Raw genomic sequence first — 19,738 nt, 5'->3', positions numbered from 1 at the left:
GGAACAAAGAGTGTGAAGTACAGTAAGTGAAATGCTGTACACGTCCAGGTGAGGCTTCAGGTTTCACTGTAATTTTAACTCTTTGTTCATCTGAAGAATTTACAGCTCAGAGTGAGGGGGCTGCACACAGTGAGTGCTCCCGAGCTGCTGGAGGGGGGGGGGGGGGGTTTGGTGCCTTGCCTAAGGGCACCTCAGCAGGGATCAGGAAGTGAACTGGCACCTCTCCAGCTACCAGGGCAATTTCTAGATGTGGTCCCCCACTGGGACTAAAACCAGCGACCCTCCAGTTCCAAACCCAAGTCCATGCAGACTGAGTTTCTGCCACTATATGTCATCATGTGCTCCTTGCAAATACAATACAGATGTTACAGAATCACTAATTGACCTATGATGCAGTTCATAATAACACTTTAGCCAGAGCTCTGGGATTAAAATATGTGTTTCTAAGATTTCTGAGGAGCTGAATCGAAGTGTTTGAAGTTGTAGCATCCTTAATATGCCTCAGCTGTTATTCTCAACGATAAATTGTGAATTCTGTGTAGGACGTGTTGTATCGGGGGGTTGTGGGAAATACCCAGCCCTTACTGCTGCCCCCCTTACACTGAACATTAAAAAAAAACAATGACAGATGTTGTTTGATGCCATTTTAAAAAATCCTCAAATGTCCAAAAAAAATCACAAATTAAATTTATTTTTCAATCAATCTGCAGCCAGAAGAAAAATCCAAAAATATTTTAAATGTTGAAACCAATTTCTCCAACGCAGCGGCACATAAAACATCCACTTCAATAATTAATCTTCCAAAGATGACCTTTGTCTTATTGCATGTTAAGACGGTTTAATTTTCACTCTGCTTCTTTGTTGAGCGTAAAATGAAGGATTCAGATGACTGAGATCTGCATTTAAACGACTTGTCTGTTTTACTCTGAGTGGTTTAATCCTACACATGGAAGAAGGCTCGTTTCATTGTTAAGAAATATGCAAGGCCTCTCAGGTATTTAGCTCAGCTTGATGAAAAACAGACCTACAGTCGAGTTATTTCTCACCTGCAGGAGGAGGAGAAGGAGAATCCGCTGCTGCTGACGGGACCTTAGATCAGGTTTGAATAATCCCAATAGTGAAAAGATTCAGTGAAGACAGAGAAGAACTTAAAACCTTGTCAGTGAGCTCTTAAGTCTGCACTGTGACTGCCGAGGGGAAAGCATTCTGTAGTGTTTGACCACATGCAAGGTGATTGGTCCAGAGCCAACCAATGGCAGGAGAGAGAAGGGGAGAAAAAAACTCAACATATAACTCCCACCCTTCTTAGTGTTTCCCTGATGCATGTTAGAGAAAGTATCTGAAGAACACAAACTGAGGCTGACTTGTGGTCAAAACATGCAGTTGGCAGACACATTGTCTGTCATTGTTTCTTCATTTGCTCAAAAAAAAAAAAATATCTCAAGAAGAAGCAATAAAGAAAATGTGTGCGTGGGAAAGAGGATGTTTGTGGGCTTTGAGTTTCACAGCAGCAGAGATCGGAAACATATGACCTCATGATGAGGCGGAGTCACAGGAAGCACCCACAGGAGATAACCTAAAATATAGAAATACATGATCTTGTTTCTGACTGATAGCTGTGACATAAACCTGCAGACTAACAGTTTAAAACAAACTCTCCACAGTCCTGCAGCCGTGCAGAGTTTTAGAGGGTGATAATGTGTAAATGACTGTTTAAAATAATTTTGTTGTACAATTGTATAATGACAATAAAGACGTTCTATTATATTCTATTATAAGGTAGCTGCTCTTAAATGGATAATTATGTCCCAGTTGGGTGTTTAGTGAGCAGACTCAAAGTATGCTCATGCTCATTTAAAGGGGGCGGCATGTCCAGAAACAGCGGCACAAATTGTCTTGACCTCTGCTGTGCCGCCTCCTCATGTCGAGTGTTTCTGTAGCCCCTTTCTGAAAAGCCGCAGTTCAGTATGTGGTGCAGACTTTTCAGTAGACTGAGCCCTCGTGGACTCTGATAACCCTGTAGAGCACTGGTTCTCAACTGGTCTAGCCTTAGGACCCACCACCAACTCCTCCATGGCCAATTGGGACCCAAAATTCTGATATTTCTTATTTTATTTATAAAAAAAAAATCAGATTTATTTAGTTAAAATTGTGCAGTTTGGAGGGTACAAAACATGTGACATAGGCGAGAAACTGGGAAAAATAACAAACAACATTTTTTTAAAACACATACTGTAGAGAGACCAACTGAAAACAGCGACCCACTTTTGGGTCCCGACAAACCACTTGAGAACCACTGCTGTAGAGGTTGTACTCCTTCTGTGAAGGAGGGTTTTTTCCTGAAGGACTTGGTGCTCATTGTTTATCTTTATTGTTAGGCTTCTCTTTAGTTGTGTTTTCTAAAAGAAACTTGTTTTCCTTGTTAAGTTTTTCTGATTTTGTAAATAATTTATTTTTAAAAGTGCTCATACGTAGTTCCTCCTTCTTTTCCCTGGGGGTTTTATTTTATTAGGTGTTTTTGGACTGAACAGTTCTGGGGACTTTTTGAAAAAGAAACTATCCACTTGGGAGTTCCCTGAGAGCTACACACCATGGGGAGTTTTTCTGTACCTACTGTGAAGCAGGAGCTAAAAAAGGTTCCTCTAAACTGGGTTCACAGTTCCTGCGGTGCGGAATCAATAAAAAACAGGGAGGGTACCAACAGTTCTTAGAACTATAAAAAAGTTCCTGCTATCCGAAAAACACATATTGTCCCTCCCCTCATCCCCTAAAGCCATCTCGGGGAACGTAACAAGTGACAGGAAACTGATCAATCCTCGAGTTTAAAAAGACAAAGACAGCTGAAGTGATCAGTTCAGTGGGCGATGAAGGAATCAACATTCATGAATTCAATATTTGATCAAAGGAGCGTTACAGACGGCCTTTAATCAGTCAGAACAGGAAATGAGAAAGTAAAAGGTGATTAGTTGAGGTTCAGGGTCTTTATCAGTTTGTTGTTTCATTTGCATCATCAAAGTCTTTTTCTCTATTAGAATTTATTAGGGCCCGAGCCCGAACCGTGCGGGGACCCTCTTGAAACCCGAATGATTATTTCACTTTGTTTTCAGTGAGAATATCAGGACGCATTCTTACTTCCCCCCCTCGTTTTTATTTGGAAATATCCTCAGATTTTAGTGCAGTGGTTCCCAATCTTTTCTCCTTGGAGCCCCCCCACCCTTCTTGTATCTGTAGCTCAGAAAGAGTTCGACAGGGACCCCAGACCCAGACTCTCAAACACCTTCTGAGGCTTTGTGACCGCTCAGAAACCCTGTGTCACTGTGTAAACACAACCACATGTGTTTTAAAAACCGTCACAGGGAATTCTAACGAAATGATCTCCCTCAATTTTTCCTGTTGTGACCTGTTTCTCAATGTGATGTGAAGCGAAAAGTCTCTTTTTTTTTGCGGAGGACAAGACTGAACTCATCGTGTTTCTCTTGGCATTCCTCCAATGAGAGGTTTGTATTCATGTCTGGTAGAGCTCGGCTTAAAGGCCCAGTGTACCTAATCTCCTGTAGAGTCTGAGTGAATCACCGGTGGCCTTTGAAGGTTTTTAGAAACGATGGATTTTAATGTTGACCCAGATCCAGCATGATAGAAGCCCGGGAGGCCTTGCCCCCCAACAGCAGAGGCCGCAGACTCTCGAGTAGACGGAGCTCCCCCAACCTCCAGCGGGTACTACCTGACGTCCCAGACGCCCAGCCATCACCACCGGACTGTGTCGTCCCCTCAAACACCGCCGTCCTCGTTCATGGATGACCTGCTCTGACCTCCACCTCAGCGGCGAGGAAGTGTGGACAACGGGAACAAGACGAATACAAAGGAGAAATCCTTCCTGTATCTTATCCCACCAAGACTGTGAAACTTCTCTCCCCTTCCTGCAGCACCATCTTCATTTAATCAATCAATCAATCTTTATTTGTATAGCGTCAAGTCATGACAAGTGTTATCTCCAGACACTTTACAAAAAGCAGGTAAAAGACCTTACTTGTTGCTATATTACAAAGTTAATACATCATGAGCACTTTAGTAAACATTTAACAAAAGTTAAAGTGGCAAGAAAAAACTTCCTTTTAAGAGGAAGAAATCTTGGGAAATCCAGCCTCATGACAAATCTACGATCTACTGGAACTGTTGCGGGTTTGAAAACGGGATAAGATGCAGGAAGAGGGATAGGGAACGGGGGTGGGTGGGGGTGGGGGGTTGGGTGTTCAGTCAGACCGTCCTCTAAAGATCCAGAGAAACCTAAGAGAGCTCAGGAGCTAGTAGTGACATGTATCACAGATAGTGACATTCAGGAATATGATGTGAATGCACAGAGAGAGAGAGAGCGAGAGAGAGAGAGAGAGAGAGAGAGAGAGAGAGCGAGAGAGAGAACATGCAGGTTAAATGTTTGACTCTGACTGTCTGTCAAAGCTCCACCTACAACTCATCAGACACCAACCAGAAAACACACGGTCGCTCCTCCTCTAGGAAGTGAAACACACTGAGAGAGGGAAAACTTAGAACAAAACTTCTCCTGAGGGAGGAAAGCGACAGCAGGACATATAACTGCAACTTTAACCTGGCTGCTGGTGCGTTCAAGGACCAGGAAGTACGGAGAGGCACTAACAGGAGGAGCTGAGACTTCCTGGTTAGCATTCTGCCCGGGCTGTTTTTAGCCTCACTCTGAGACAAAATGTCTTTCAGATCCGAGGAGGATCTCACCTGTCCGGTCTGTCAGGACGTCTTCAGAGATCCCGTCGTTGTGTCCTGCAGTCACAGCTTCTGTAAAGACTGTCTGCAGAACTGGTGGAGAGAGAAACTGACACAGGAATGTCCAGTTTGTAAGAGAAGGTCATCGAGGACTGAACCGCCCTGTAATCTGGCGTTGAAAAACCTGTGCGAGTGCTTTTTACTGGAGAGAGAACAAAGAGCTTCAGAGGGGTCAGAGGCCCTGTGCAGTCTGCACTCTGAGAAACTCAAACTCTTCTGTCTGGACCACCAGCAGCCCGTGTGTCTGATCTGTCGAGATTCAAAAACACACACGGACCACAGATTTAGACCAATACATGAACTGGCTTTAGATCACAAAAAAGAGATGCAGAAATCTTTAAAACCTTTACAGGATGAACTGAAAATCTTTGAAAAAGTTAAAGGAAACTGTGACCAAACAGCAGATCATATTAAAGTCCAGGCCAGAAACACAGAGAGGCGGATCAAGGAGCAGTTTAAGAAGCTTCACCAGTTTCTAAAAGAAGAAGAGGAGGTCAGGATCTCTGCTCTGAGGGAGGAAGAGAAACAGAAGAGTCAGAGGATGAAGGAGAAGATCGAGGCTCTGAACAGAGAGATAGCAGCTCTGTCAGACACAATCAGAGCCACAGAGGACGAGCTCAGAGCTGATGACGTCTCATTCCTGAAAAACTACAAGGCTGCAGTGAACAGAGTCCAGCAGCGCCCCCTGCCGGATGATCCACAGCAGGTCTCAGGAGCTTTAATAGACGAGGCCAAACACCTGGGCAACCTGAGCTTCAACATCTGGAACAAGATGAAGGAGATGGTCTCTTACAGTTCTGTGATTCTGGATCCAAACACAGCAAACCCAGAGTTCATCCTGTCTGAAGATCTGACCAGCGTGAGTCACGGAGAGAGACAGAAGCTTCCAGATAATCCAGAGAGGAATGATTACCATCGCTCCGTCTGGGGCTCTGAGGGCTTCACCTCGGGGACTCACAGCTGGGACTTTGAGGTTGGAGATAGTGCAGCGTGGTTCGTTGGTTTGGCAGCGGAGTCTGTCCAATACAAGGGACGATTAAAATCGGGATTCTGGCAAATAGAGTTCTTCGGCGGTAAATACAGCGCGCGCTCGCTCGGAGCTCCGACCACCGTACTCAGAGTGAAGAAGAAACTGCAGAAAATCAGAGTTCACCTGGACTGGAACAGAGGCAAAGTGATTTTCTTTGATCCTGATGCAAACACACTCATACACACGTTCACACAAACCTTCACTGACAGACTGTTTCCGTGCATCGGCACCTTAGACGAGCTCCCGTTAAAGATATCACAACGCAGGATCTCCATAACAGCAGAATAGCTCCGATATATGATGATTATGAGGATACTGCAGGGGTGTGTTCTCTCTGTGGTTTAAAGCATTTAAAGATGTCAGCTTGCAATATTTTCTACTGAGCATTATATTTGTGTCGTCAGCTATTTGGTGCTAAACTGTATTGTATTGTTTTTAAAGCACTTCAACATTACATTTCAATCAGTAGAGACTTAATTAAGAGTGAACAATTATTTATTTAACCTCAACAATAGCCTCTTAAAGTGCAGAACTTGAGTCTTTAACAGATTGCACAGAATGTCAGTCAGTTGTTGCTGCACCATTTGACCACATGGTGGCGCAACAAGCCGCCTTGTGTCATTCCTAAAAGCCTTCAACGTTGACACCTCAGGGATCATCAAGATGCACTGTATCATCTTGCAGAGTGTATCATAGTAATCTTTTGTGTTTTTTGTGACTTTATGACGTTATAAACAGAATTTTACTTTGTCCTTTTTGCCTACATTTCTTGCTTTGTTTCTTTTTTCATGCAAAATAATGAAATACAAATATCTTCAACATGACACACAGTGAGTATTTTTTTAAATTAACTTTTAGCCTTTATTTTGATAGGACAGCGGGTTGAGTAGGAAATCGAGGAGAGTGAGAGAGTGGGGAATAACATGCGGGAAAAGAGTTGAAGACTTGAACCCAGAACGGAGGACTATAGCCTCCTAACCTCCTAACCTAATCTTCAGTGTTGAAAAATGAAAGTGCAAAATTCTGAAGTTCTTTGAGTGTCCACTAGAGGCTCGTTTTTACAGCATAAATTAACATGTTTACAGCCTGGTACAAAAAACTAAAGAGCTCTGATTAGTTATTGTCATCACTGGCACACACTGTACGGGGGGGGTGAGACAGCATTTCCAACATGGTGGCTATGAGCCTCCGGACCCCCCTGCAGGAACAGATGGCTGACGTCACCCAGGCTTCGTGCTTTAATATTTACAGCCTATGCTCCTAACATGGGGCGCCCTAACCACTAGGCCATCTACGCCCCGTAGTGTTTTTATCCTGATGTGAAAATATACAATACTAACGAGTACTTTATTTATTAATTTACTCAAACTCATTATCTAATTCTTAAAAATAATATCATTTTTGCATGCTGTCGAGTTGTTACACTGCGTTGTGTCTTTGCTGCAGACATACAGACTGCTTAAGTTAATGTTTCCATATCTGCAGGTATGGTGCAGTTAATGTTTACTTTTCTGCATCCAGTCCTAATAATAAAAACCTTCTGTTTACCTAATGAACCAACTTCTATACTCTCATGATAGCAGTGGATAAAAACATGCAGAAGTCTGATTTTGACAATTGTCAAAAATGATTGTTGGTAAAAAACATTACGACCCGAAACCTGAACCAGATCTGACAAATCTACCATTTTCTGCCTGATCACAAGTTTCATTTCCTTCTGATTAAGTACACTGTATGTTTGTGTGTGTGTGTGTGTGTGTGTGTGTGTGTGTGTGTGTGTGTGTGTGTGTGTGTGTGTGTGTGTCAGAGGAAAAAAAGAGGAATACTCGTCCTTCCTATTACAGCTCGAGATCTCGTCAGTTGAGACAGAAAACTTGAACGGTAAGTGAAAGATTTTGTCTGATATCATAAATAAGTTATTTTGGAGGATTTTTGTTTATTTGTATAAATGCTGTGTGTCTATATTGGATGTTTTTTTTATTTTGCAAACGAGCTCACACAAGAACTGCTTTAAGGAACAAATAGTAAAATAAATCAGTTCTGAAACAATTCTCAGTGTTTGCCTGAGTCTTCCCCCTGCTGATAAAAATGTATTTCTGATTATTTATATGTGAATACAACCTGCAGAGATTTAGATCTTGCTGCTTAACGACTTTGAACTCTCTCAGTTTAGATACATCCTTATTTATCTTTAAATTAAGTATTGGGGGACTTGTGTTTCACTGCCCTGCATTTAAAAACTGAAAACTGAAATTCAGCATCGACCCTCAGAATCCTTTTCATGTGCACATTTTTGAAAGACTTCATCACGTGTGAATCAAAGACATGGCCAGCATCTGGTTGAAAGTAATTCACTTTTCACATGGTTGCATGGGACGGGCACCGAGATGTCAAACGTCAAGGGAAACTGACAAGAGTAGCGAAACCCCAGAGGTCAAGACATTTACTGCACACTAAAAAGAAAGCACCCGACATCACAAGCTGAATCATCCATTGCACTGTCAAGACTGCCACAGATCACAAAAGATTTATAAAAATGTATTTGTCCTTATCGTTTATCCATCAGAAGTAACTCATCTATTCATACACATTCACACACTGATGGTAGAGGCTGCTGAGTAAAGAGTCCATCAGAAGTAACTCATCTATTCATACCCCGACGAAGCAGCGGGAGCAATTCGGGGGTTAAGTGTTGCACAAAGACACATCGGATAAGTGGCTGCAGGAGCTGGGAATCAAACCCCTGACCTTCTGGTTAAGAAACAACTGACTCTACCACTGAGCCACAGCAGAGCCAAGTGTGATGATGTCAAGGACTCAAAGTGCTCTTCTGCTCTCTTGCTGAACTGCAATGTGTCTTGTTTGTCATCACATTTTGGACAAATAAAGTTCTATTTTGTTTAATACATTAAAAGCCAATATGGCCTCCAACTTTCTAAAACTGACACCCAAGCTAATAATTTTTTTCTTTTCTTTCTTGTTGCCTGTTTAGTCGTCAGTGAACTTTTCGACCTAAAATTAAGATCTGAAAGATATTTAAGTGCCATTTTCACATTGCCAGGAATTTAAAATCTATAAAGAGAAATACCATTGGCCTAAAATAACTCGCTCTTTAAGGTCGGCATCAACCTGGGAAATAAAATAATTTTGACTTTTTTGTTTTAAACTGGTGACTTAAAGCCCCAAATTGACAGAACAAATAATCATGTGCTTAGTCTCAATACTTTTCTCTTTTTGTGTTTTGACTTTTATCATCTGTTTCTCCTCTAAATCAGTGATTGTTTCCAACCATGGGAGGTTATTATGGGATGTTGGTTCTGGTGGGTGTGACCTTGAGTCTGAAATCCATCCAATGTGACGTGAGCTGTGGAGGAACTAACGGACAACCAGGAGTTAACGGAGACCCGGGTAGAGATGGATTACCTGGAGTGAAGGGAGAGAAAGGAGAGCCAGGTATAAACGTATATTTTGTTGTTTGCGATGCCCCCTAGTGGCCAGAAATATTAATGTTTAATGTTTTTCCTTCCAGCTTTGATGGCGGCCGGTCCGGTGGATGCAGACGTCCTCCTGAGGCTGAGGGGGGAGGTTGGGAGTCGCGGTTCTCAAGGGGATATGGGTCCTAAAGGTTACAGTGGAAATCTGGGAGCTGCTGGTTACCCTGGAACCGCTGGTCGCCCCGGGCCCAACGGAAGGAGCGTCGGCCAAGGTAATGGCTCGTCCTCCAGCCTTACAGTCTAGAGTTTATATCATGTAAAAGTCACATGACATCGAAATAAAGTGAATAAAACTGTGTGCTTTAGCTCCATAAGACAGGTGTTAGCTTAGCATTTTCAGGATCAAAGTTATCACAACCCTATTTAAAGGTTTACAGATGTTTCATTAAGACCAAAGAGTACTGTTTGAAAAGGTGGAAAAGGGGGACAATATGTCCTCTTTAACGTTAAAATTGCATTAAAAAAATTAAAATTGTTATTATATGTGTGTGTTTCCCGTCTATAGGACAACACTCCCATCAGCAGACCCAGTCAGCGTTTTCAGTGATGAGGACTGAAACCAGCTACCCTGCATACAACCAGGTTCAGTCTGTCGTTCACCTCTCTCTCGCTCTCTCTCTCTCTCTCTCTCTCTCTCTACTAGTTTCTAAAATGTCTTCAGAGGTGTTACACCATTCAGATGTTTTTACTTTCTCTGCAAGGATTTGTGATTTCTGTCCCTCATTTGAAGTCAGTTTCTCGGCCTTCAGTTTGCATAAAGCCAGTAGGGCGTGTCCAGACCTGGGGCACTGACTTATGGAGGGGTGGCATGAAGCATTTGGATTTTTAATTTTTTTTTTTTTTTTTACCCCTTTTATCCCCAGTAACAATATATAACACAATTTGGCAACATATAAATCTTCTTATCTTAATACTACAGGGACTCAAAAACAAAGATGTCTGTGCAAAGTCACAACTTAATGTCACAAAGAAAAGTGCATGCAAACTTTTGTATGCTGTCTAACTTGCACAAAAAAACAATTGGCAAGTAAGTCCATCAGATGTTTGACATTGTGTGTTTGACAGAAAAATTAAAACATAACATTGTTTGAAAGAGTATGTAAAGAATTTATTCACAACTAAAAGTGCCAACAAAAAAGTGAATATATTTACACGTAAATAAAACTACCAGCAGAGTAGACTGTTGAAAACATCCTGAATAGTTGAGTTTAACTTAAGTCCCGCCTCTGATAAGGCAAATGGCCAATCATAGATTCCGATTTTTGGGGTGGCCAATCAGATGTTCAAGCGGGGGGCCATGCCACCCCTGACCAACCCTCTGAATCTTAAACCTCCTTTCTTTAATTGCACCAACTTATAACTCTTATTGACCCTCTCTTCATTTGCTTACGTGTGTGTTTTAGATAGTAACCTATCAGATGACTGTGGTCAACAATCCAGGTCACTTTAACCCAGCCATGGGTGTGTTCACCTGCAGGATAGCTGGAGTTTACTACTTCAACTTCCACTCTGCTGCAAAGGTAACACACAGCTATCTGTTAATGCTGCTGCACTCCTTTGTGTGATCATAAATGGTGATAATTATATGGGATGTGTTTTACTTCAGATATGTCCTATTTGAGATATATGTTACTTTTATTGTGATTTGGAGTTTTACAAATGAATACTGATTGACTGATTGATGTCCGAGGGTAATGGTGTTCTTGTCTTTTGTGCGTTTTTCAGGTCAGCATCTGTCTGAATATCGCCAGTGACGCTCTGACAAACAAGCTCGGTTTCTGTGATTACAACAAGAACTACGATCAGGTCAGTGCTGCTGAGTATGACGGAGCTCGAGACATCAGATTCATTCACTCAAATAGTCACACACTATACTCCCTAGAAAAATTAGATGTGAAAGCGAGCTCTCCAAATGGATTGTGCAGCTTGTGCAGCTGTTAAACCTGCACGGTTGAATAGCCTAGAGGCCTATTCAACCGGCGGCCCAGGGGCCAACTCCGGCCGGCGGATGACATCAGACTGGCCAGTGGATCAGTTCTATTTACAATTAATAAATAAATAAATCATAAACGGGGGGAAACTTGTGAATGACTGTCATTGTTGCAACAGTAAAGTGTTAAAGACAGCTGAGCACTCCCGTTTAATAGAACATCTTTGGTCCTGTGCTCGCAGCCTATCACAAGCTTGGGTTTTTGATGGAAAAAAACGGCTTTCGCGCAGTCTACTGCTGTGGTGGGCTTACATCCGGCCCCCAGTTCCTTAGCTTTCTGAAAATGGTGTTCCTCTCTCGCTCTTTGTTCACAGTCTTTATGTTCCCTAAACCAATCGTGTCGTTGGGTCACATTTTTTGTATTTATCAGATTAACTGAAGCCAAATGAGAGTTCTTTGTGACGGACTGTTTTCTCTCCTCACGTCTTTGATCGTCCGCTTCGTGTTTCAGGTTCTGTCGGGCGGTGTGGTCTTGGAGCTGACGGTCGGTCAGAAGGTTTGGCTCGAGTCGTTCAGGGACCAGCAGACTGCTACCGACTCGCAAGATAACCGAGAAAAACAGATCATCTTCAACGGCTTCCTGCTCTTCTCAAACACAGAATAAAGTTCAGATGTACCCTCTGTAATGTCACTGAGTCGGAGCTGAAACCTGAGACTTTATCTGTTCATGATTTCTGTTTTAGAGACGTATTTTCATCACAACGCACCATCACAGTAAAATCATATTTTAGAATCATTGCTTCTAACTCTGTTTTTTTTCACCTGCTTCCTTTTTATTGACTAGTGGAAATTTGTTTTACTTTATCTGTGAAGGCCTTTAAATAAAAAAAATAGTACTTATAGGTGTGTTTGTGTTGTTTTAAAGGTCACATATTATGCAAAATACGCTAATATGTGTCCCTAGTCTGTCTACAAACCCCCAATGATGAGAAAAGTCCATCCTCTCCGTCTTTTGCCTGCTCCACTTTTCAGAAAATGTGTGCTCAAACAGGCCGTTTGGAGATTTTCCCTTCATGACATCACAAAGGGCAGTAGCCCCTCCCCCAGGTGGGTGACACTCCCACAGCTAGGTGATTGTTCTGCCCTCTGAGTCTGCCTTCTCACCGTAAACAATAGGACATGGAGCGAAAAAGCCCGAGACACCCAAGCCCTTCCAGAGAGGGGGCGTGGTCAAACACAGCTGATTTACATATTTAAAGGTACAGACACAGAAACAGCCTGTTCTGAAATAGAGGGGTTTATAGACATGATCAAATACAGGATCAGAGTGGATTTAGAACAAGAGACTTCACACACATGTTTTATTGAGCTCTGAGACTTATTTAAACTGGTTGAAGAGGAGGACAATATGTGACCTTTAAATCCTCATTCCTAACATTTCATGTCATGCTGATTTTTTGGGACAATCATTAATTTGTTATAGCTCCCTAAATACCAATTGTCTTCCGCCTGCTTCTCTGTTCAAGTTCAAACTGTTGAAACATCATAATTTTCCCATATGGAATGAGGATGAAATTTGGGAACATATGATCCAGGATGGAAGTCACACATTCAGTTACAACTTGCACTGAAACTTTAGATACTATTTTTCTATTTTGGATTTTCTGTTTCCTGGTGAAGTCAGCATCCAACAACAAAAATACATATTAAAGCCAATGCCGGATGTCATGTGTTTTATCAGTTTGAATTTGCTGAAGTTTTCAGACCAACAGACCGGTTTTACAACAATGCTAAGCTAGCAGTTTCCCTCTGCTTCCAGTCTCTGTGCTAAGCTAGGCTAACTCCTGGTCCTATTTCTGTACTATATGAAAAAAGCACATACATTAATTAACTCATCTGATTTGAACATCATGAAAACATGTTCATGACCTCCTCTCACCTCACAAATGTAGAGAGTACACAGTTAATGTTTCTATAATAAACGTTAAAGTCCTGCATAAAGATTCGGTAAATATTGAGTTCATATAATGATTCTGTATTTTCACATAAAATGTCGTTTGACCCGTCGATAGTTATGGAAGTGAAACTTATTGTTTTTTTTGCACTTCTTCTTTCTGGTAAACTTTTGCTTCTTTCTTCACATCCTCAGCTGAACTCTTCGCTCTGTTTTTCTGGATCTTTTTGTGTGAAGAAGCTTTTATTGTTTGTGTTTAAATTGGGAAATCTCGCCCAAAAAGAACACACACTACGAGGAGTCAGAAGTTGAAAGGGTCAGAGCACAGGGGGGACGTTTCCAAGGCAGAAAGTGCTCGGCTGCTAAAATCCCTGTTTCCTTATTTGTCTTCCCTCCTTGTCTTGCCTCCTTTTCAGTTCCTGTTTCATCTCTTTTCTCCCCATCTTCTTGACCCTTACCTTTTCCTCTTCTTTCCCAAACTTCATGATCGTGATGATAATGTGTTGTCTGACGGCATGAAGCCCAGCGTAGACTAAACGATTGTGTATAAGTCGTTGTGGAATACTGTACGACTGAATTTTTTATAATGCATGTACTAAGAGGTCATGCTGCTCGAGTTAAATCAGGACGGAGCACAAGCAATTGCCAATAGAAAAACTCCCAAAGATGGAGGTTGAAGTTGTTTATAAATGCACACACTGCCTCTCTCTCTCTCACTCTCAATCTGCATCACACACAAAAAAATTAAAAATCTACAAGCAGCTAAATCATAGCTATATAAGTCCCTATATCAGGGAATCAGCTCGTCCATAGCGGCAGGCCGTCCTCACCAACACTACAGAGGAACCTACAAGACTGTACATTTCAGTATTTTGTTTTGCATAAATAAAAAAAACAATGAAATAAAAAAGCAACCTCTTGTCACATGCAGTTGTGTAAAAAACAATGTAATTATTTAAAAAGGATTGTAATGAACTTTCTCTCTTTTTATCACAATTATGATTCAACAAGCTTTTTTGTCGTGAATAAAGCGAGGACAATATTGCCAAAGCATAGGGTTAGGAATGCGCAAATAAAAACTATATTAAATAAAAACCAACAGAAAAAAGGTGTAACTCGTTCTCTCTCTCTCTCTCTCTCTCTCTCTCTCTTGTTCTCTCTCTCTCTCTCTTTCGGCTCGAGCTCCAAAAAAAAAAAAAAAAAACTTGAATCCTTGACTGAAGCTGCTGAATCTCTGGTTTTGTGTCGACTTCCTCGTCTGTGTCAGCCGCTGCACGACTCACTTCAGGCTGCACTTCAGTTTGATTCGAGTTTAACTCCAGGTTCCTTTCAGGTGAGTTTTATACATTTGATTTTTATCTTTAACATGTATGACATATTTTATATTATTCATTTTTTTAAAGCCAATGAATTTGAATTATATGTTCTGCATTTGTCAACAATTGTATCTCTGTCTCTTTACATTTTAAGAGCTTTTGATTAAGGTCACATTTTCCACCATTAAATAGTTGCTTATTAGCAGCATACTGGCTGTTTATTAGTCATTACTAAGCGCTTATTAGTACTGTATTCTACATGACCACAGACCATAGGCCAATAACTAAGAGTTTGCCCTCCTAATAACTTCTTATTGATGGTAAGTTAGGAGGTTGTTGAACATGAATTATGATCTTAATATGCCTTATTAGCAGCCAGTATGCTATTAATTAGCATGCTAATTAGTAACTAGTTAATGGTGATTATTGTGAGTCTTACCCTGAAGGATAATTACAACTTTTTTACAAGCTCAACATCTTGCTGACTGTTAATTGACTTCATAATATTGTTGCTCAACTTAACCAGCAAACTGCTGAAGCAGTCACCTCCTCTCAGCCTTGTCTCCTTGTCTCCTCATTTCCTGCTCTCTCTCTCCCTTTCATCCTATTCTTCTTTTCTGTTCCCTTCTCTCCTTCTCATCACTTCGTCCCTCTTGATCTTTCATCGTCTCCTCTTCTCCCTGTCAGGTCATCCATCATGCTACGTCCTTGTTGTCTCCTTATCTGTGCCCTCCTCTCCCTGGCCCTACCTATGCTGGTTGCCATAGAGACCTGCCCAGCAACAGGTATTCCAGGGATGCCAGGTATGTGTATTTATATTTGTATGTGTGTTTACTTTATATCATATACATATTTATTTACCTGTCTGTAAATCCTCAGGTATTCCAGGGACGCCAGGCAGAGACGGTCGAGACGGAGAGAACGGACAGAAAGGACAGCATGGTATTACACGCACACAAACACACACACACACACACACACACACACACACACACACACACACGCACATAGAACAGTCTGATGCCCAGAGCTAGATTAATAAAGTCAGAAACATCAAATGAGGTGTGCAGGTAGGACACCGTTTCCTCAAAGCTGCTCAGCAGAATTTTTGTTTTGTGGCCATTTTGGCGTCCGGGCAGCCCCATATACAGAGGACTACAGCCTCTGCACGGACTAACCGCTAGGCCACCGCTGCCCCCTCCCCATCCTTTTAATAAAACAGGCTAGCTGGGCTTATGTCGCAGCATCAGCTCCATACTCAACGCACACACATCAAGGGAAGAAAATTAAACTGACATTGACTGTTGTTGTTGGTTTTTGTAGGGGCGGCCTGGCATGGCGGTCTCAGTCCACAGAAAGGAGAGAAGGGAGAGCCGGGGCTGACGGGATTTCCTGGTAAACGCGGTCAGAGCGGGGAACCAGGGTTAGCGGGGATCCCAGGTATACCCGGACCTCCAGGAGAACCGGGAGAAGCAGGGTAACTTCATTGACCCTGAATTCAATATGGCCACTGTTCACTTAATAAGACCTTAAAATCTAATAACCTTGAAAAATCCTGGTGGATGGTTCATATTCAAAGTCCCAGAGAGGACAACCAATTACCCGGAAAGGGGGCTGTGTGTTCAAACAAGTCACAATACCTTTAAAATCACATTTGATATCATGCCTACATGAATACAGAGAAATGACTGCCCCTCTGTTCCTGTCAGCGTGTGAATCCAGGTGTGAGAGAATCACTTTGTGTTGTGTGTTTGTGGCTGCAGGATTCTTGGAGTCCAGCAGAAAGCGGCCTTCAGCGTGGCCAGAGCGACCAACGATTACCCCGACAGAGCGAGCGTCATTCGCTTCAAATCCGTCATCACCAACATCAACGATGATTACAACACCGAGACAGGAACCTTCAGGTGAGAAGTTTGATTTTAATAGGCGTCAGGAACCATCAAGCTTTTAACAACTTAAAATCACACTCATCTTCATCCAATCTCGAATCCCATTGGCCTTCATCATCCCATCAACGATACATGCATCTGGGAACGGATGTCATTATCTCAGTCACTCTGGCCAACGCTTAGCGTTAAACAAACTTTCATGCATCGGCATTTGTATTAAAGACATAACTCTATCTTCACATTTTCCATAACATCTGCCAGAGCAGCGCCTGTTCATCTATTTCTCGTGTGTCTCAATTTTACTGTAAATACTAAGTTAGACAAAGGAAAAAAAACAACCAAATTATTTTGCCACCTTAGGACTGCTAGCTTGCACAACAACAAATTAAATAATTTACAGATTGTTCTGCAAGACTTTAGGAAGTCCAGATTAAGTTAAAGGCAGTGTTGGTAATTTCTTCCAGATACATTTTTTAAGATTGTGGTTGAAATTGTCTTTAAGTCCTGACAGAAATTAATAACTCATGTGTTCTGAAAAAGGAACAAAGAAAATCCGTCATCTGTATCAGTTGTAAGACTGTAAAAACTTCGACCAATGTCTGCCACGAGGTACCAATCTGATGAACCAATCAGGCGCCTCCCTGTCTCCCTGCTCGTTCTCTACCTCATGTGCACTAGCCCACACTCAAAGCATGAGCTGAGGTCCGCTTCTGGACCAATGGCGCTGGCTTTTGGAAAGCACAGAGGGGAGGGGGTTGGTGTAGACGGAGAACAGAGGGAATGCTACTTTCAAAATCATGCTAGTTTTCCAGAATTACCATCCCTGCCTTTAACATAGAAATAGAGACAAAAAAAAAGGATGTGGTACAAATGTCGACTGTGATCAAGTTGCACAACCAGATAAAGATAAGAGATTAAATGTTGGTTTGATTTTCTAGATGTCGGGTCCCGGGGATATATTACTTTGTGTTCCACGCCTCTTTAGACGACCGGCTGTGTGTGGTGATGAAAGTGGACAACACACAGCTGACGGCGTTCTGCGATCATCGCCGCAACAGGAGACAGGTATGGACATTTAACACCACCTCAAGTTCAAGGGATTCATGGGATAGAAAACGATAGTTTACGATATGTACTTTTATGTCTAGGACTCAAGTGGCTGCACACCATTTACTACCTTCATATCATCACCAATGAATAAAAACAATTGTAAACAATCCACATTTAGAAATAGGCCCGATCCCATATCTCCTGGATGATCAGTGCTTTCACGTCACCAAGTTTGCAATGAACTCTGGGTAAGTCCCACAGGAAAGTCAGCTGACTTACTGATAGTGTGTAATTTGCCTTCCGGTCCTGATTTCAGGTGACCTCAGGGGGCATGGCGGTCTACCTGTCCAGGGATCAGGAGGTTTGGCTGGAAACCCGAGACTACAGAGGAATGAGAGGAAAACCGAGTGGTTACAGCATCTTCTCCGGCTTCCTGCTGCAACCTCACTGACCATAAAACGTCACCTTTTACTTCACATACTCACAGTTACATGCCAAGGCTATAAAACAAATTAAAAAAAATATTGTGCTCCCCTTCCTTAAAAACATTCTTTAAAAATGTTTTAAGACTACATGCATATCACTTTCATGTATTTGCAGGTAACGTCTGAATGTGATCAGTTTGTGTAATCTCTGTAAAATGAAGATAAAACAATAAAATAAGATAAATTTGACAAAGTGCTGTGTTTCATTTTCTGTCACCAACTCATGATACATCACTTATATTCACACAAACTGTTTACTTAAAGCAGAAACCTGCAGTGTTGAAAAGTGAAGCCAATGTGGAAGTTCATAAAACTGTAATTCCTTAAAGCTGTCTCCAAAAACCTGTCCCATTGCAGCAGGAATAAACATGTTTACATCGCTGGTCAAACATGGTTTTGGTCATTTCTTTTATGGTCGAAACAATAAAATTTCTACTTAACTTATCTGTTTAGATTGAATTAAGCCTAAGAGTTATTAAAACATTTAATAACTCTTGTAGTTCTCATTTGATCTTGTAGTTCTCCTGTGATGTGTGAACAGCTAATCATGGCTGCGCTCACGTTCCAGAAATGGACCAAGTAGGGCAGGGTGTGCGCCGTACAACGGAGCAAAATCGTGGCACTGATGGACCGCGGCGCGCATACTAGTGTATCTGGGAATTGGGGGTTAAGGCCGTTCCAGCTCTACCTCTTTGGATTTTGGATTTGGAAAATCTTTATTGTCCCCGAGGGGCAATTTGGTTTGCAACAGGCAACACATCCATAAAAAAAACAGCACAATTACATAAATACATGAAACATAACTCTCATGGAAATCCTGGGCTCCATAATGCCTGTTAAGAAACCAATGGGTGATGTCACTGAGGCTACATTTATGTTCTATACAGTCTGTGGTTTTCCAAGTGAACAACACATACATGGACTCCAAACAGAAAGCTGAACACTTAAAGAAATATATAAACCCTGTCACCTGACTATTGATTCTGTGATTCTTTTTATTTAGTTATTTGGTGTTAAAAAGTCCAGCTTACTTTACAAAAACAATGTGCATTTTATGTCATGATCACATATTTATAATTTACATGAACTGTACATGAACAGGCTGAATCTCAAAGATACACAAAACGAGGATAAAATGCAAACACTGAAAGAGGATCTGACAAACACAGAAACCAACAGACTGACATATTTCACAGGACATTGTATTAAAATAATACTTCAGCTCTTTACAGTTGGATGAATTAAATATTTTGTGGAACAGATACTGAAATGTAACCTCGGTTTGGAGCCACAGAAACACCCTGTCAGGAAACCAGCCTGGCGATGTAGAGGAAGTTCAGAGAAAAACAGAACAAAATGTTAATTTAAAAGAAAAAATCTGATACATTTAATGATGCTTCATCATCAGTTTTTCTTCAGGTGGAATTTTTCTTGACTTCTTGTTTAAATGTTTCACTTCCTCCAATGAGGGATTCGCTGTGTCAGATACATTTTATATAATTATTATTACAGGGAAAAGACATCAACGCAGCGGTCTTTGACATAACATCCACAGCAACGATAAACATGTTCATGTTTTTGTCTTGGCGGCTCTATCATGGCGGCCGCCGAGAAAAGACATGTCCTGTTACAAATGTAAAATGATTGAATGATGATATTTGAGGTAATGTAAGTAATCAACAAAAAAACAACATAGGTGAAGTCAATTTTAATTAATTTAGACATTTTAATGTAAATATTGTCATAAAAATCTACATATTGTACATTTAAGGTATGTAGCACCTCTATTTTTCTAC

General features: G+C 41.5%; 4 protein-coding genes across 6 annotated transcripts in view; 3 read left to right on the top strand and 1 right to left on the bottom strand.

Moving 5' to 3' along the window:
- The window catches only part of dnase1l4.1 (deoxyribonuclease 1 like 4, tandem duplicate 1), a 52,217-nt gene that overhangs the window by 10,184 nt on the left and 22,295 nt on the right, over nucleotides 1–19,738 (bottom strand). The window contains exon 1 of one of the 3 annotated variants that reach the window (XM_061041817.1): nucleotides 1,047–1,207. The exons of the other annotated variants lie outside the window; for them this stretch is intronic. The gene's annotated coding sequence lies outside the window, so the exon portion shown is untranslated. Of the gene's footprint in view, nucleotides 1–1,046; nucleotides 1,208–19,738 lie in introns of those variants that run through there. 3 annotated transcript variants of the gene reach the window in all.
- On the top strand, nucleotides 4,428–6,576 carry LOC132977278 (nuclear factor 7, ovary-like). The gene has a single exon (XM_061041800.1). It carries the CDS (start codon nucleotides 4,718–4,720, stop codon nucleotides 6,110–6,112), a length of 1,395 nt encoding a protein of 464 aa, XP_060897783.1. The 5' UTR covers nucleotides 4,428–4,717; the 3' UTR covers nucleotides 6,113–6,576.
- On the top strand, nucleotides 7,587–12,148 carry LOC132977294 (complement C1q subcomponent subunit C-like). The gene is made up of 7 exons (XM_061041831.1): nucleotides 7,587–7,705; nucleotides 9,100–9,277; nucleotides 9,354–9,530; nucleotides 9,824–9,900; nucleotides 10,722–10,838; nucleotides 11,044–11,124; nucleotides 11,760–12,148. The coding sequence occupies exons 2-7, from the start codon at nucleotides 9,115–9,117 to the stop codon at nucleotides 11,910–11,912; spliced, it is 768 nt and encodes a 255-aa protein (XP_060897814.1). The 5' UTR covers nucleotides 7,587–7,705; nucleotides 9,100–9,114; the 3' UTR covers nucleotides 11,913–12,148.
- LOC132977296 (complement C1q subcomponent subunit C-like) lies at nucleotides 14,397–18,135 on the top strand. The gene is made up of 7 exons (XM_061041834.1): nucleotides 14,397–14,535; nucleotides 15,206–15,321; nucleotides 15,398–15,460; nucleotides 15,842–15,995; nucleotides 16,282–16,422; nucleotides 17,346–17,472; nucleotides 17,774–18,135. The coding sequence occupies exons 2-7, from the start codon at nucleotides 15,216–15,218 to the stop codon at nucleotides 17,906–17,908; spliced, it is 726 nt and encodes a 241-aa protein (XP_060897817.1). The 5' UTR covers nucleotides 14,397–14,535; nucleotides 15,206–15,215; the 3' UTR covers nucleotides 17,909–18,135.

Source organism: Labrus mixtus, chromosome 7, assembly GCF_963584025.1.
Source record: "Labrus mixtus chromosome 7, fLabMix1.1, whole genome shotgun sequence".
NCBI lineage: Eukaryota > Metazoa > Chordata > Actinopteri > Labriformes > Labridae > Labrus > Labrus mixtus.
Note: the sequence above shows the minus strand (reverse complement) of the source record. Positions and strands in the feature narration are given on the sequence as shown.